The 16,037-nt window shown below is 39.3% G+C and overlaps 1 protein-coding gene across 2 annotated transcripts in view; it reads left to right on the top strand.

Annotated features, from left to right (window-relative positions):
* The window catches only part of SUCLA2 (succinate-CoA ligase ADP-forming subunit beta), a 48,479-nt gene extending 32,716 nt beyond the window's left edge, over positions 1-15,763 (top strand). For both annotated transcript variants that reach the window (XM_040991409.1, XM_040991410.1), the window contains exons 7-11: positions 3,397-3,558; positions 3,649-3,791; positions 9,782-9,902; positions 10,330-10,418; positions 15,006-15,763. In XM_040991409.1, the coding sequence (XP_040847343.1) occupies positions 3,397-3,558; positions 3,649-3,791; positions 9,782-9,902; positions 10,330-10,418; positions 15,006-15,080 (590 nt within the window). In that variant the 3' untranslated portion in view covers positions 15,081-15,763. The remainder of the gene's footprint in view (positions 1-3,396; positions 3,559-3,648; positions 3,792-9,781; positions 9,903-10,329; positions 10,419-15,005) is intronic.
* The last annotated feature ends 274 nt before the right edge of the window (positions 15,764-16,037 follow it).

Raw genomic sequence — 16,037 nt, 5'->3', positions numbered from 1 at the left:
TATCTTTTTGCTGTCCTCCCAAGCACATTAACATTAGTGGGAAGCTGGTGTTGTGTTAATCTGCTATGCCACAGTACCAGTCTGTGCTTAATACTTGGTGCCTTTTGTCTGTTCAGGAACTGCACAAAGAATGTGGCAGTTAGGTTGGAATGAAGAAGGGATGAAGCACTAAAAGGTGAAGTCTAAGACCTGGCCTTTTTTTTTTTTAGTTTTATGGTACAATCACATAGGGTCTGAGATCACCTTCCCGACTGATTTTCCCCATATTATTGCAATAGTATAGTATTTCATAAGGAGTTATAATTCCATCAGTCTGTTATTTAAGTGTGCCTTGACATTGCTGGTACAGACAATGTCAGATAGTCCGGCGTCGCATTGTCTAGATATTTCCAACAGTTTCATTGGGAGTCCATCTTTCATCTGGAAGCAGGGATGCATGTTGCATTGTATATTTACATCTGAATAGGGTAGTCTCTATTACTCCATCACTATACATTCCCTTAAATGAGAAGCCGTGAAATAGAGTCACCAACATGCATGGGTGAAGAAAAGAAAACATAGAAATGTTTTGGATAAAATGATGTCGCCATGTGATCCATGAGCTAACGTTGAATTTGGCAAGAGAAAAGAAGCTATTTGGGAGAAATGAAATGAAAACAAAAAAACATCAAAACACTTAGATTTAGCAAAAACAGTATGGAAAGGATTATTGTTCTTACAATTTGCATGAAGGCTACATTGTATCAGAGAGAACATATGGTATTTGTCCTTGTGGATTGACTTATTTCACTGAGCATAATGGCTTTTAGTTGGGACCATTTGGTTGCAACTGATATAATTTCGTTCTTTTTTCTGACTGAGTAATATTCCACAGAGTAGATGTATTACAGTTTCTTTAACTACTCCCCTTTGGACAGACATCTGGATTGTTTCCATATCTTTGCTATTGTAGATTGTGCTGCTCTAAATATAGGATAAGAGATCCCTTTCTCATATGTAATTTTCATTTCCCTTGGATATATTCCTAGGAATAGAATAGCTGGGTCACATGGCAGGTTTATTTGCAATTCTCTAAGCACTCTCCACACTGATTTCCACAGTGGTTGTACTAGGTTACACTCCCACTAGCAGTGAAGGAGGGTGCCTTTCTCCCCACATCCACACCAGCAGGTATTGTTACTAGAGTTCTGAACGTAGGCTAGTCTCATTGGAGTTAGGTGGTACCTCAGTGTGGTTTTTGTTTGTGTTTGCCTGATGGCTAGGGAGCCTGAACATCTTTTCATATGTCTATTAGACATTTGAATCTGTTCTTTTGAAAAATGTCCCTTCATTTCCTTTGCCCATTTCTTCACAGTTTTTTTTTAAACTGTCCCTGGGTTTCTGAAGCTCTTTGTAAACCCTGTGTATCAGTCCCCTATCACCCGTGTAGTGTGCAGATCCTTTTCCCACTCTGTTGGTTGCTTCTTCACTTTGTTAATTGTTTCCTTTACTGTACAGAAGCTTTTTAGTTTGATGTAGTCCCATTATTTTGTCTTTGACTGCTTATACTTTTGGCGTCTTTTCCAAGAAGTCTTTTTGCTTTTCTGTATCTTGGAGAGTATTTCCTATATTTTCTTTTAATAGTTTGATGGTTTCTGAGTGTAGATTTAGGTCCTTGATCCATTTTCTGAGCTGATTTTTGTATAATGTGACAGGTATGGGTCTTGCTTCTTAATTCTGCAGGCTGCTATCCAGGTGTCCCATCAGCATTAGTTGAAGAGACCAGGCTTTTTCTTTTTAAGAGATGTTTTGGTAGAGTGCTGGAAGTTATAGCCTGAATGGAGTGGCTTACAGAGAAAACGGCAGTATAGTTTGGTATTAGGACTTTGAGTACAGGGTTTGATAATTAATATATTCTCTAGACTTTTGGGATTCCATATGCATGCTGGTTCGTGTCCTGATGGCCCTGCTTCCCATCCAGCTCTCTGCTTGTGGCCTGGGAGAGCAGTCGAGGCTTGCCCAAAGCCTTGGGATCCTGCACCTGCCTGGGAGACCCAGAGAAAGCTTCTGGCTCCCGACTTCGGATAAGCTAAGCTCTGGCCATTGTGATCGCTTGGGGAGTGAAATCATCTGACAGAAATTTTTTCTTTCTGTCTCTCCTTCTCTCTGTGAATATGACTGTCCAATAAAAATAAATATAAATAAAAAAATTAAAAGCCAAATATCACCCATGAATCATAGTTTGAGTATCCTTTTTTTTTTTGACAGACATATCTTTCAAGTAGTTTTACTATATGGGAAGCAAAGAGTAAGGGGGAGGCATGAGGTAAAAGATTTTTTTTTCTTTTTTTTAAGGGGACGATGACAGTGGTTTTGTAAATCAGTTGGCTATTAGCTAATGGGGGTTATACCGTAGGAAAGAAATTACTTAAACAATGTCTCAGTAGATGAATGGCAATGGGATCTGGGATTGGATTGAAAGGATTAACTAGAAGCATGAACAACTAATTCCATAGAATTTTAAAATGCTTTAAGATTATTTTTATTATTGTAAAGTCAGATTTACAGAGAGGTGAGACAGAGAAAGATCTTCCATCCGCTGGTTTACTCCGCAGGTGGCTGCAACAGCTGGAGCTGAGCCGATCTGCATCCAGGAGCTTCTTCCAGATCTCCTATGCTGGCTCAGGATCCCAAGCTTTTGGGCTGTCCTTGACTGCTTTCTCAGGCCAGAAGCAGGGATCTGGATGGGGATATGAACCAGTGTCCATATGGGATCCTGGGCCATGCAGGGCAAGGACTGTAGTTACTAGGTTACTGTGCCAGGTTCTTAAAATGTGCTAAAAGATTTATTTGAAAGAGCAACAGGGCTGAGAGTAGGGAGAGAAGAAGAGAAAGATTTGAGGTTTTCATCTACTGATTCATTCTCCAGTAACCACAATAACCAGGTTTGAGCCAGTCTGAAAGTAGTATGTCAGGAACTGCATCCTGGTTTCCTTTGTGGATGGATGGGCCCCAAGTTCTTGAAACATCTTTGGCTGCATTTCCAGGTGAAGCTAGATCATAGGTGGGGCAATTAGAATTCTCACATACGCTCTGAATTCTGATGCTGGCATTGCAAGGGTTGAGTTCATTTGTTGTGCTACAATGCTGGACCCATAAAAATTTAAATTATATTTAAGGGTCCTTTTCTCTGCTTCTTCATTGACTAAGATGGATATAGAATCAGTAATTTTGGTGAGGCAGTTTTAATTCCCACGTATTTTTAAAAGAAATAATTGGAATTAATTATGAACATGAATTGAAATATTTTGAATAAGTAATAAAGTTTTCTTCCTTATCTAAAGAATATTAGATTATTGGCTAATTTATTGTGCTTGTCTTGAAATTAATTCCAGTTTCTTTTTTCTCTCTTCAAAGTGCTGTGTATGGATGCAAAGATTAATTTTGATTCTAATTCAGCCTACCGCCAAAAGAAAATCTTTGATCTGCAGGACTGGACCCAGGAAGATGAAAGGGACAAAGATGCAGCTAAGGCAGATCTCAACTACATTGGCCTTGATGGAAATATAGGCTGCTTAGGTACCATTTGTTTTCACGTTGGATTTGCTCAACTTAACTACATTTTCTTTTAATTTGATGCTTACACAAATCATATTCCTCTCTTCATAGTAAATGGTGCTGGTTTAGCTATGGCCACAATGGATATAATAAAGCTGCATGGAGGAACTCCAGCCAACTTTCTTGATGTTGGTGGTGGTGCCACAGTTCATCAAGTAACAGAGGCATTTAAGCTTATCACTTCAGATAAAAAGGTAAGGTAATGCTTGTACTTAGAATTTGAGAGGTGAGAATTAATTGTATTAATCACTGCATATGGTGGTTAGGCTAGTTGGGCATTATAATTTGAAAGGCCTCAGGACTTTGGGAAGAGAGTGTGTAAGAAGTTAACTAGGGATAAAAAGGAAGTTGACTTATAAGTCAAGGAAAATTTGGCTTACGAATGTGAAATCTATTTTGGAAAACAACATGAAGAACATTATGTGCCCTTTCCTTTAAGCTTATAGACGGCTTTGACATATTTATTAATTTTACAGACTCAAATGTACTGTTTCCTTTTTTTAATCACTATTCAAAAATAGATTTCATTGAACTGTATACTTTTTTTGGTATTAACAATAAAATCTTAGTATTAAAGAATGACTATCAATTGAATATTTACTGAGGTTAATTAGAACTCATTATTCATTTTTCTAACCATCATTTTTAAGGCCCACATGTGAGAATGGTGGAAAGGATATAAGTTTCAGTGTTGGGGACTGATTTGATGGATGTTGCAGTTGGAAGCACAATAGTAACTCAAGGGGCAATGTGGATCACGCTCAAGGAGTCATTTACCTATTATGCTGGTTGAGTTGGACCTTGTGCTTGGACTTGAGATTATGTAAATCCTCCCCTTAGGATATTTATAGTATAACCAGGGAGGTAAATGGAATGTGATCCTATAAAAGAAGTATAGTAACTGTCAATCAAAATGGCTTTCATTGAATGGATGATACCTTGAACTGTCTTGAAAATAGGCAAGGGAAAGAAAATGCATAAAATCAAGGAGTTCTGAGAAGACCAGTATGTTGATTGAAATGTAAGATGCTTATATGCAAGAAGGTAGTGTTATTGGGAGGGAAATAAGGATTGGGAGAGCTTTGTGATTTTTCCTTACTCATTTGTTTAGAAGGTAAGGAGATGAGCTGTTTCTCATTGGAATAAGAGAATAGATTTGAAGATAAAGAATAGTATAATCAAAGATTTGGAGGAGACACTCTATCCTATGATTAGGTAGAGAAATAACTGTTAGCTTTGAGAAGGACTTACCTCCTTTTCTGCATTGTGTTTGGAAAAAGGAAGATTATAAGTTGGAATGGAACATGAGGCTTAGGAACAGAGTTTAAGGCTTAAGCAGGCTGGTAAGGAGGTTACTGGTAAATCATTTTTGTATTCCTCTTCAGGTTATTCTGTGTTAGAGGTTTTTAACTTCTAAATAATTGCATTTTTTTGGTTTTATTTTTTTTGAAGTTGAACTGTGTAAACTGCAACTGGAATCACTCTAACATTATTCAGCTTGCATTAGGCTTTGACAGGATGTAATCCAGGAGTGGATGTAATGGAATTGAGCTGTGAAGTTACTGCAGTTGAATTGCTCAGCCACAGATTGCAGGCTGTATAGTGAAGAAAATCAGATTGGTTGAGAACTGATAGACTGGGAGATTAGAAAGATACTGAGGAACTACAGGCTTTGAAGAGGAGATATTGGGTTTAATGGAGTTAGACAAGAAAGACATTAAATGGAGAAGGAGAAGAGGTTGGACAGATACACATTTGATTTTCAGGAGACATTAATTTTGATCAAGCTCAAGATTTATTTTTGGAAAAAATCAGTTGATTCCAATTGGAGGTGAAAGTGGAGCAGGCTGTTGCTGTTGTGTGGCATGTTAAACTGCTGCCTGCAAAGTTGGCATCCCATGTGGGTGCCAGTTTGATTCCCAGTTTCTCCAGTTCCAATCCAGCTCCCTGAAAATGTGCTTCGGAAATCAGTGGGGAATGTTTCAAGTGATTGGGCCCCTGCACCTATGTGGGGACCAAGAAGATGCTTCTGGTTTCAGCCTACCCTAATCTCAGCTGTTGTGGCTTTTTGGAGCATGAACCAACAGATAGGAGATATCCCTTCTTCCTTCTCCCCCTTTGTAAGTCTAATCTGCCTTACAAATAAGTAAAAAACATCTTTTTAAAAAAAATTATTTTAGGTGATATTTACATAGTTGATCAGGGTGGGAAGGATCCAGGGTTAGGGAAAAGTGGGTGTGATCATTGTTTCCAAATTTTCTGTTTCTTCTTTCTGTTTCTGGGAGGAAGGGGGAAATAAGGGAGGAATCCATACCCAGGCACACAACCACCTCAGTTCCTCAGGGATGGAAAACAGCCACCTGATATCCATCCAGGGTTCTGATGTGGCAGATGCTCAAAGGGTCTGTCCAGGTGGATGCGATAGTTCTGAAATGCTATTGGTCTCGCCAATCCATGGATGAGGAAACCCTTCCAGGGTCCATTGGCTGACACAGTCGACCTTAGAATGTCCATTCACCCTGATATTTGCTGTCATCGTTTGGCCAGGGTAGTTGTCCAATTTGTTCTGTTCTGCTTCTTCTGCTATAGTACCAGATGTCCTATGCAGGCCCCAATGGGCTGCCATCATCTTAATGTTCATCAGAGCCTGCCTTTCACTACTCTGTCTTTTCCACTGAGGAGGATCAGTAGTCACAGGTGGCTTCAAGGACCTGGGCTAGGCGACCTGGACCCCATCCCTGAGTCTCATGGATCCCACACCCACCTCACAGGTGGCCCAAGGGCCTGTGCCAGGTGACCTGGATCCTGTTTCCCCCCAACCCACCTCTGCTTCTGGGCTCATGGACCTGGCACCCACCACTCAGTGGGCCCAAGGACCTGGACTAGGTGACCCGCACTCCAGTGGATACCCCATTTCCAGGGCTCACAGACACAGCACCTAGCACCTCTAGGCTTACATGATTTGCCTCACCTTGGCATCTATCAGCGGGTGCTACAGCTTGCCTCAGTCCAGCCTGCCCTCAATTCTGCCTGCCCTCAGTTCCAGCTCCTGCTGGTAGATACTAAAGCCTAGTTCAGTCCAGCCAGCCACCAGTCCCGGCCCCAGTGTGAGCTCGCTGGTATTGCAGCTCAATCTGGCTCCTGCATCCTGTCCTGGTTCTCAGGTCTGCCAGTGGATATTATAAACTGGCCTAGACTGATCTATCCCTACACTTGACCCATATGTATGCTGGCAAGTACTGTAACCTGGTCTGGTCTGGCTGCTCCCAGCCTTAGTTCTTGTGCTCACCTGCAGGGACTGTATCCTGGTAGAGGAGTTCCCCAAGCACCTCTCTCAGGTCTCCTTCCAGTGGCAGATCTTGTGGACACCACAGGTTCCTTGGCCCAGTTTGATTTTGTCCACCTCTTATTCTGGCAGGAGCCATATCCTTGTGCAACTGGCTTACGCCCAATCTGGCTCTTACTGTTAAGGGTTGCAGCCCAGCCGTGCCTGGTCCACACCCAGACACAGCTCTCATGTGGTTCAGCAGGTGTCAATACCTTGCTAAGCCCATTCTACAGCCACACTGGCTCTCACGAGTACCATTTGGTACCAAAGTCTAGTCTGCTGCTCCGCATACCCAGTCCACACTCATGCCAGGGGAGACTGCAGCCATTTTCAGCCCCGCCTGTTGCCCCCATTCTGGCTCTTGTGCTCACCAGTGGGAACCCCAACCCAGCCAGGGTGTCCTCTTAGCTCCGCAGCCAGACCTATTCCTAGTCACAGTTCTTGCACATGCTAACAGAGACTGTTGTTCCACAGGGGTGAGCCCACATACTCCCCCAAAGATTCTGCTCCTAGACCTGATTCATTCACGTGCTGGTTAGTGTCATGGCCCAGCTTTACATTAGCTGTTCCCTGTTCTGACTCTCACTGGTAGGTTCTGTGATCTAGCCCTGCAAGAACAGTGGCTTTTCCATGGAAGTCCCTCAGAAGTCATTCTTCACCTGGAGACGAATCCTCAGATCCCTTGTGTCCCCACCTGTGCCATCCCCCATGTGCCCCCTGAGACTATACTGCAGAGTACACTAAATGTACTGAGGGCAGGGCGCAAATCCCAGGTCACACAAGCCTAGACTGGCTCAGGTACCACTGGCTGCTGCCACACAGCTGGTGAGGCCAAAATCCCCGGTCCCTTAGCCTAGACTGCCTGGGCTCTGTAGCCACAGCCACGTGGCAGTCAGGGCAAAATACATCTTTTAGAAAGGGAAAAAGTGGGACCCTGGCACCATGGTTCAGTTGGCTGAATCCCCCCCCCCCCTTCAAGCACCAGGATCCCATGGGCATTGATTAGTGTCCAGCTGCTTCACTTCCCATCCAGCTCCCTGCTTGTGTCCTGGGAAAACACTAGAAGATGGCCCAAAGTCTTGGGACTGCACCCTCATGGGAGACCTGGAAAAAGTTTCTGGCTTTGGATTAGCTCAACTCCAGTCATTGTGGTCACTTTTGGAGTGAACCAGTGGAATGGAAGATCTTTCTCTGTCTTTCCTTTTCTCTGTATATCTGCCTTTGTAATGCACATAAATAAATTAAAGAAAAAAGGGATGGGAGTAAGTGGCTTGGTAGAAATCTTCAAGGCTGTTAGATAATGCCTTGTTGAAGTTATCCAGAATGAGATGGGATGCAGGGAAATAGGAGAGGTGCTGATGTCTACTATGAGTGTTTTGGGTGTAGAAATAATAGTGGTCAAAGGAAGGAAAGTGTAGAATGGCTAGTATGTCTCAGCAATTTTCCTATCTTGGAACTGACAGAAGTGTTTGGGGAGGCCTTGGAGGTAGAGGAAGAAATGTGCTTATGGTCAGTCCAGCATCCACTGGATTGGGAATCCCACTGTGTCAGAACCTTTCTACCTGCCCTAAGAGGAATAATACTTTGGTTTATCCGCAACCCATTTTTACCTTACTTGTTGAGAAGTTCTTAAGTAGCTGAATGAACTAAGCCTGTTTTTGTTTTGTTTTGTTTTGTTTTTGGAAAGGGTAGATGATTCATAGCTATCAATGTGATGGTGAGATGGTACCAATTTCAATAGGTCCTGAGGTATGGAAGATTAAGTGTTACCTAGGAATGGACATTCATGCTAAGTCAAGTTGCTCTCGAGGGACTGGTTTATATGACAAGTTGGTTGCATGGGGGAAACAAAGGGAATAAGGGTTATAAACACTAAGTTAGGGCCCGGCGCGGTGGTGCAGTGGTTAAGGTCCTCACCTTGAATGCCCGGGATCCCATATGGGTGCCAGTTCTAATCCTGGCAGCCCCGCTTCCCATCCAACTCCCTGCCTGTGGCCCGGGAAAGCAGTCGAGGACAGCCAAAAGCTTTGGGACCCTGCACCCGCGCAGGAGACCTGGAAGAGGCTCCTGGCTTCGGATCGGCATAGCATCGGCCATTGCGCTCACTTGGGGAGTGAATCATCAGACAGAAGATCTTCCTCTCTGTATATCTTATCTGCCTTTCCAATAAAAATAAAATAAATCTTTTAAAAAAATAAACATTAAGTTAGAAATCTTGCATGTGACATTGTATTATACAGGTTCAGTATCCCTAGTCTAAACAATTTGAAAGCCCAAATTGAAAAATGTATAATTTATTAAGTACTAAGTGGAAATTCTAGACCTTGCCTCATGTGATGGATTGCAGTCAGAATACAAGTCAACAAAAAATACTGTATCTTCAGGTCTATATGCATCTTATATGAAACAAATGAATTTTACATCTATGCTCGAATCCTATTTCTGTGATACCTTATTCGGTATACATGAATATTTCAAAATTCAAAAACATCTGAAATCTATAGTGCTTTTGATCTCATGCATTTTGGATAAGGGACATTTAAGCTGTAATATAAGTCATGTTGGTGAATGTGTATCTTTAATAGGGAAAAAATGGAATTAGGTCTTGTTCATATGGATCACAGTAGAAACAATGATCTGAGCTAGGTATTGGAATTACTCCAAGGGCTGAGAACAGGTTGTAGTGGGCAGTTACCACGCTTCCGAAATGAGAACCAGAACAGGGTGGTGGTCGGAAAATGTTTCCATGGGATTCACTTGTATCAGAAGCATAGAAACTGCCATTTTCTCCAGAGGGAAGAACAAGCGTTCCTTATTTTTCAGTTTTAATCTATTAAAACCATCTTTTTTGCACAGGTACTAGCCATTCTGGTTAACATTTTTGGAGGAATCATGAGATGTGATGTTATTGCACAAGGTATAGTCATGGCAGTAAAAGATTTGGAAATTAAAATACCTGTTGTGGTACGGTTACAAGGTGAGTATAAAAGATGTTGTAATTGTTCCTACCTGCTTGAAAGTATTTAATTCCAGAGATTCAGTACATTTAAAACACAGTTGCAGTTAACTGTTCTGGGTCTTACTGTCTTAAATGAAAGCATCGTACACTAAAAGTTTTAAAACTGGGTTCAAATAATTCTTAACATGGGGCAGAGATGTTTTTGGTTTTGATTTATTTATTGTGATTTGTCTGAGATCCTGATTTTCCTAAATTTCATGGATATTAGGGAAATACAAATAACTCAGACCTCTACAATATTTTCTGTAGTTGACAAGTATTTATGCTATGTGATTTAATTGTTCCTGTGTTGAAGTTTCATGCTTTTAATATGTTGTGGCAAGCATTTTAAGTGCGTTTGTGTATATATTTAAAACTTGCTTCTGTTTCTATAAATTGTTTCTAGGTACACGAGTTGATGATGCTAAGGCACTGATAGCAGACAGTGGACTTAAAATTCTTGCTTGTGATGACTTGGATGAAGCTGCTAGGATGGTAAATGGCTATGTTAATCTAAGAACAAATGTGCAGAATGTCTAAAGTTTGTGTAAACATTAAGATTCTGAAGTAAATGGGCTAATTATTATAGCTAACAATTAGTGCTTTGTCTAACTTTTGAGAGTAAAATGAACTGAAAATGAAAAAAAAATTGCAAAGGTTGTTAAGACCAGTAAATCAGACTTTATTCAGAGGATTATTTGGATGGAGAATTAGTACTGAAATAGGAGATCTTACAGGAGGAGAGAAAGACTGGACTCAAATTCAACGTAAAGTAGAAGAAGGAATTTATAGTAGAGGAGCAGAGCGGGAAGTTAGTAGGTGAAAAATTACTGTGGAAAAAAAAAGAATCAAATCTGTAATTGTCTGGATGGTCTGTTTTTCTAGTCTTTTTAAATGTCTTTGTTGTGGTTGTTTACTAGGTCACTATATTCTTTAATAGTTACTCTTGCTGTATATATACATTAAAAAAATATATAAGTGCTTTTCAGCAGTTTATTTGTTGAGAAATTTAGGTTATTGATCCTTTAGAATTTCCTACAGTCAAGATTTCTGTAATTGCATTCCTGTGACATTATTTGCTAAATACAGTTCTTGTAAACTGTTAACTCAGTCTACAGACTTACCATATTAAATTTAATTTTTGAGGAGGGAAAAAGAGTAATCTGTAGTTGGTGTTATCTAACTTGCTCAGTTTATAATGTCTCATTTCTATCTTTTTGTAATATTAGTAACATACTTTTTTTTTTGAGGGTGTACGTGTCTGTGTGTCTAGTTCATTTGTGTAGAAATGCATGCTCCTTCCACTGGTATACCTTTTTCTTTGTAAAGTAGCCATATTTTAATTTACAGAAAATATATTTGAAAGGAGAAGAGGAGGAGAGGGAGAAAGGGATACTTATTAATGGGTTCCAACCTTTTGTTCATTTTCTAAATGTCTGTAACAGCTAGGGCTGGGTCACACCAAACCATGAGCTGGGAATCTGGGTTCTCCCACGTGGGTGGCAGAAACTCAGTACCTGTAGCATCACCTGCTGCCTTCTGGGGTGTGCATTGGCAAGCAATTGGAGTGAAAGTGGACATGGGGCTTGAATATAGGCACTCTGATATTGAGTGTGGATTATAAACACCCATGCCTAGTATGCTATTTTGAATTAATAGATTTAAACATGTTTGAGTGGTTCAGTTCATTTGGATATTGCTAAAGATTCAAATTCCCCCAACTTTGGTCAGTGGGGACCTTTTCAGGATGACTCTCAGTATTTCTGACATGCCTTCTGGCTTATTTTCTAGTGTGATGTGGTTTTTCAAGATTATCTTTATATTTTTGGCAAACATCAGGAGTGAGTCAGTTTTATGTTTAGAGAGCCTAATTTGTGCTTTTTGGGTACTTATGGTTACTGGATTAGAGGAGGGAATGGAGGAATCTCTATACTCACAAAATTGCATCATGAAAACAATAACAATAAAAGAATTAAAAATTAAAAATTAAAAAAATATTGGGCTCAGTCTGGTAGCCTAGTGACTAAAGTCCTTGCTTTGCATGGACCGGGATCCCATATGGGTGCTAGTCTGTATCCCGGCTGCTCTACTTCCCTTCCTGTTCCCTGCTTTTGGCTTTTCCCAGTGTGGGAGACCCGAAAGAAGCTCCTAGCTCCTAGCTTTGGATCAGCTCAGCTCTGGCTGTTGCAGCTACTTGGAGAGTGAACCAGAGGATGTAAGAATCTTCTCTGTTTCTCCATAAATCTGATCTGCCTTTCCAATAAAAATAAATTTCATTTTATTTAAAAATGTATTAAATTTATTAAAAAATAAAAGCTAGATATGTGAGGTGATGTTGTGGTGTAACAAATTAAGCTGCTGCCTGCAACATCATCATTCCACATGGGTGCAGTCTCAGCCTGGCTTCTTCAAACAGAAAATGAATGTTACGTGGCATATAATCTAATCCTCTTCCTGCAACGCTGGCATCTCATATGGGTGCTGATTTGTTTTCTGGATGCTCCACTTAATGATCATTGGCTGGGGAAGGCAGCAGAGAATGGCTCAAGGCCTTGGGCTCTTGCTCGCACATGGGAGACTGCAAAGGAGCTTCAGATCAATTCAGCTCTGGCTGTTGTGACCATTTGGGAATTGAACCAGTGGATGAAAGATCTCTTGTCTCTGTGAACTATGTCTTTCCAACAAATAAATCTTTTTTTAGAAAAGAGAGATAAATTTCTGAGTTTTATACTAAAATTTCTACTGTAAATTCAAGGGTACAGGTCATTAACAGAGGCCTTTTGTTTTTGAGAGAAATTTTGCTGAACCAATCCAAAGCCAGGAGCCAGGATCGTCTTTTGGGTTTCTCACTTGGGTACAGAGTCCTAAGAAGTTGGGCCATCTTCCACTGCTTTCCCAGGCCTTATAAGCAGGAAGCTGGATTAGAAATTGAGCCAGAGCCTGCAGGTGGAGAATTAGCCAATTGAGCTATTGTACTGGCTCCCAGATTTTTTATCTGACATCTGTTTCTTGCATCTCTCTTCAATGCCTTAGTGTCACAATTGTTTATTTGCTTTGCTGTACAAAGTATGACAACTTTTAAAAGACTAGTTTATTTGAAAATCATTGTCTGGTTGCAGTGGCTGGGGCTGCTCCAGACCAGAGCTGGGAACTTCACCTGGGTTTCCTAAGTGGGTGGCAGGCACCCAAGGACTCGAGCCATTTTTACTGCTTTTCCAAGGCCAGCCGCAGGGAGTTGGATCCTAAGTGGAACAACCAGGACATGAACTGGTGCTCAAGCAGAGTGCCAGTGCTGCAGGTGATGGCTTTACTTGTTATGCTACAACCTTGTCCCCCAATTTTTAAAAAGTAAAATCACTGAAACACAATTACTGAAAGTAGGGTCAGAATTGTTTCTGTGTTCCTTTAGAGTGTTATCCAAAACTTAAGTGGATTTGAAAAATTACATGAAGTAGTTCGTCCAGTGTTTTGCCCTAGCATGAAACTGTTAGATTTTGTAAAGGTTGTTTTCCTTCGCTTGACCCTGAAAACTTTTAGTTTTATATTATATTAATATTTATCTGATTCCAAAATCAAAACTATTAAAAATATATTCAGAGAACTACCTTTTGTACCAATTCCTTTTGTCCTACAGAAAAACACTTTTGTCAAAGCTTTTGCTTTACCCTTCCATTTTTAAAGAAATATAAGCAAATTAAATGCATTTATGTAGGTGTGTGTCCTTACCTGCTTTTTTTGTTTCTAGTATGTGTCATTCCTTTGTAGGTAGAGAGAAGCTTCTAAAAGTAGCTCTTGTCTTCCACGTACTGTTTGCAGACATGTCATGGAACCCTCTGGGACTTACAAGTTTTAAGCAATAATGGACTCTTGTGGTTTGCTGAGTTAGTATGATGTCATTTTGTAAGAATAATGAAGAATTTCTTTGGGACATTACCTAGTAGAATATAAAATTTAAATAGTTGGGATATAGGAATTTATATTTAACACAAAGGTAGAACTAAAGACTTTGGGAAAAGAATGACAAAGTATTTCAGAAAGCCTGTGGGATAACTTGGAGAGGGGTAGGGGGCTGTGGTGTGAAAATCAGCTAGGGCATACATCAGGTTGGAAGTACGGTTAAGGTAATGAAGAAATACTTGGGAAATATGTTTATTTACAATGAAACTCTAAATTAAGAAAAGCTCAGTGGCCACGAAAAGGAATAAGAATCGATAGAAACTTGATCAAATAGACCCGAGATGTAAGTGAATAGATGATTTAATTTGTGGTTGCAGTGCCTGTTACTGACTTGAAGAGTGTGGAAGTTGTAAAAATAATGTTTATTAGGTTGGCAATGAGGATGCTAGTATTAGCAACTGTTTCCATTTATTGTTAGTTGTTCTGGCAGTCCTGAATTATTTTCCTCAAGGGTGTTTTATTTCATATCAGTTTGGTGGTTTGTTTTTATAGCTGAGGAAGGGTGCTGTATAAGTTAACTTTCTCAAGGTAAAAGCCATAAATATCAGAGTGAGAATTTGAATTTGAATACAAGCCTGACTTCCAGGGCATTTCTTAGTAACCGTGTAAGAGAGAAGGGAAGCTGAATTTATTTTTTGGTTTTAGAGATGTCTGCTCTATATTTTATTTAATATGGTAACAGATGAATATTCTTGGCTTGGAACTGGCTTTGGAAATCATGTTGGCAATTTTTAACTCTCAGGAAAGTAAAATGCTAGCTTCCAAACCTAGTCTCCTAATCTAAGTTATGATTATACTCTTTTTACAAAACAAACTTTGGTTTAGATATACTTTCAGTTGTGAGATAATCAGTATGATTCTACTTCTGTCCTTAAGCAAAGTAAAATTTATGTAATAAAAGATTGGATTATATGTGTTTATTTGAAGTGTAGGTTATGAAATGCATCAACCTTGAATATTCTTTTGGAGTGTTGGTTGCTTGTAAAAATTTGTAGCAATTTATAAAAGTGTCAAAAAAGTCCAAATATTTTAAGTAGGAAAAAGACTGTGCATTAATTTTACATTTGCCTATAGTTACCTTTTTGTGAAAACGGATGCAACAATACTTTTGTTCTTTCCTTCCAGGTCGTAAAGCTGTCTGAAATAGTGACTTTAGCCAAACAAGCCCATGTGGATGTGAAATTTCAATTACCAATTTGATCTGGGAACCCAGTGGATGGCTGAAGGTCTTAAATGTGTTGAAATGGTTCAGAAATCTGTGTTCTGTATTATTGTCCTTTTTCTTTTTAATGTGTGGAGATTACAATTACCATCTGGCCGCACAAACTTTTAAAAATATTTGATCTGCATTTAATCCTGTTCCCAGTGGACTGTTTGTACAAAGAATGTATAATGCAGGTATTTAGTTTCTTCTCTTAGAGTTGTCTTTTTTTTTTTTTTTTGCTTCTGCAGAATGTCACTTGCAATATGCCTGTTTATTGTTGGATACAAAGTTCTTCACTGATAAGATTCCTATAAATAAAATATTAAGATAAAGCTTTATTCTTTAGTGTTAGAGTATGTCTAACCTCATTAGTGAAACAGTGTATCACAACAATGTTTTATATAAGACATGTTTATCTTTAACATAAAATAAGTATGTATCAATCACTATTTATAAACAGAGTTTTCAAACACTCCTTAGAATATTCTCTTAAGTATTCCAATGAAATAACATGGTAATTGGTTGAACTTTGTTTTAGTCATTATAAAACATGGATAATTGCAAGTCTTCATGATTCTGTGATATTAAGAAACATCTGCAGGTTTGTATTAAATAAGGCATCTTTACTGAGGACTTGATAGATAAAATAATATCAAGTAATAAAAATTACTCAATACGATTTGGGTTAATGTTTTTTTTTTCCTGAAGATGTAATGTTCAATAAAGAAGTTTAAGGAATCAATTTATAGGTTTGTATACTAGGATATCGCAATACATATGATAAAGCTACATGTAGAATTTTGTTTGTGTGTTTCTGGTATATACTGTGAAGAAAATACATCATCCTTTGTGTTCTTATATGTATATGTGTATATGAAGAAACTTCAAAAAGTTGGCTTGGTATTTCAAAGAATACTTAAAAGAGACTAATAATACATAAAGATTATCCCAAA

This window comes from Ochotona curzoniae, unplaced genomic scaffold (genome assembly GCF_017591425.1).
Source record: "Ochotona curzoniae isolate NIBS_2020 unplaced genomic scaffold, NIBS_Ocur_1.0 contig_64, whole genome shotgun sequence".
Lineage (NCBI taxonomy): Eukaryota > Metazoa > Chordata > Mammalia > Lagomorpha > Ochotonidae > Ochotona > Ochotona curzoniae.
Note: the sequence above shows the minus strand (reverse complement) of the source record. Positions and strands in the feature narration are given on the sequence as shown.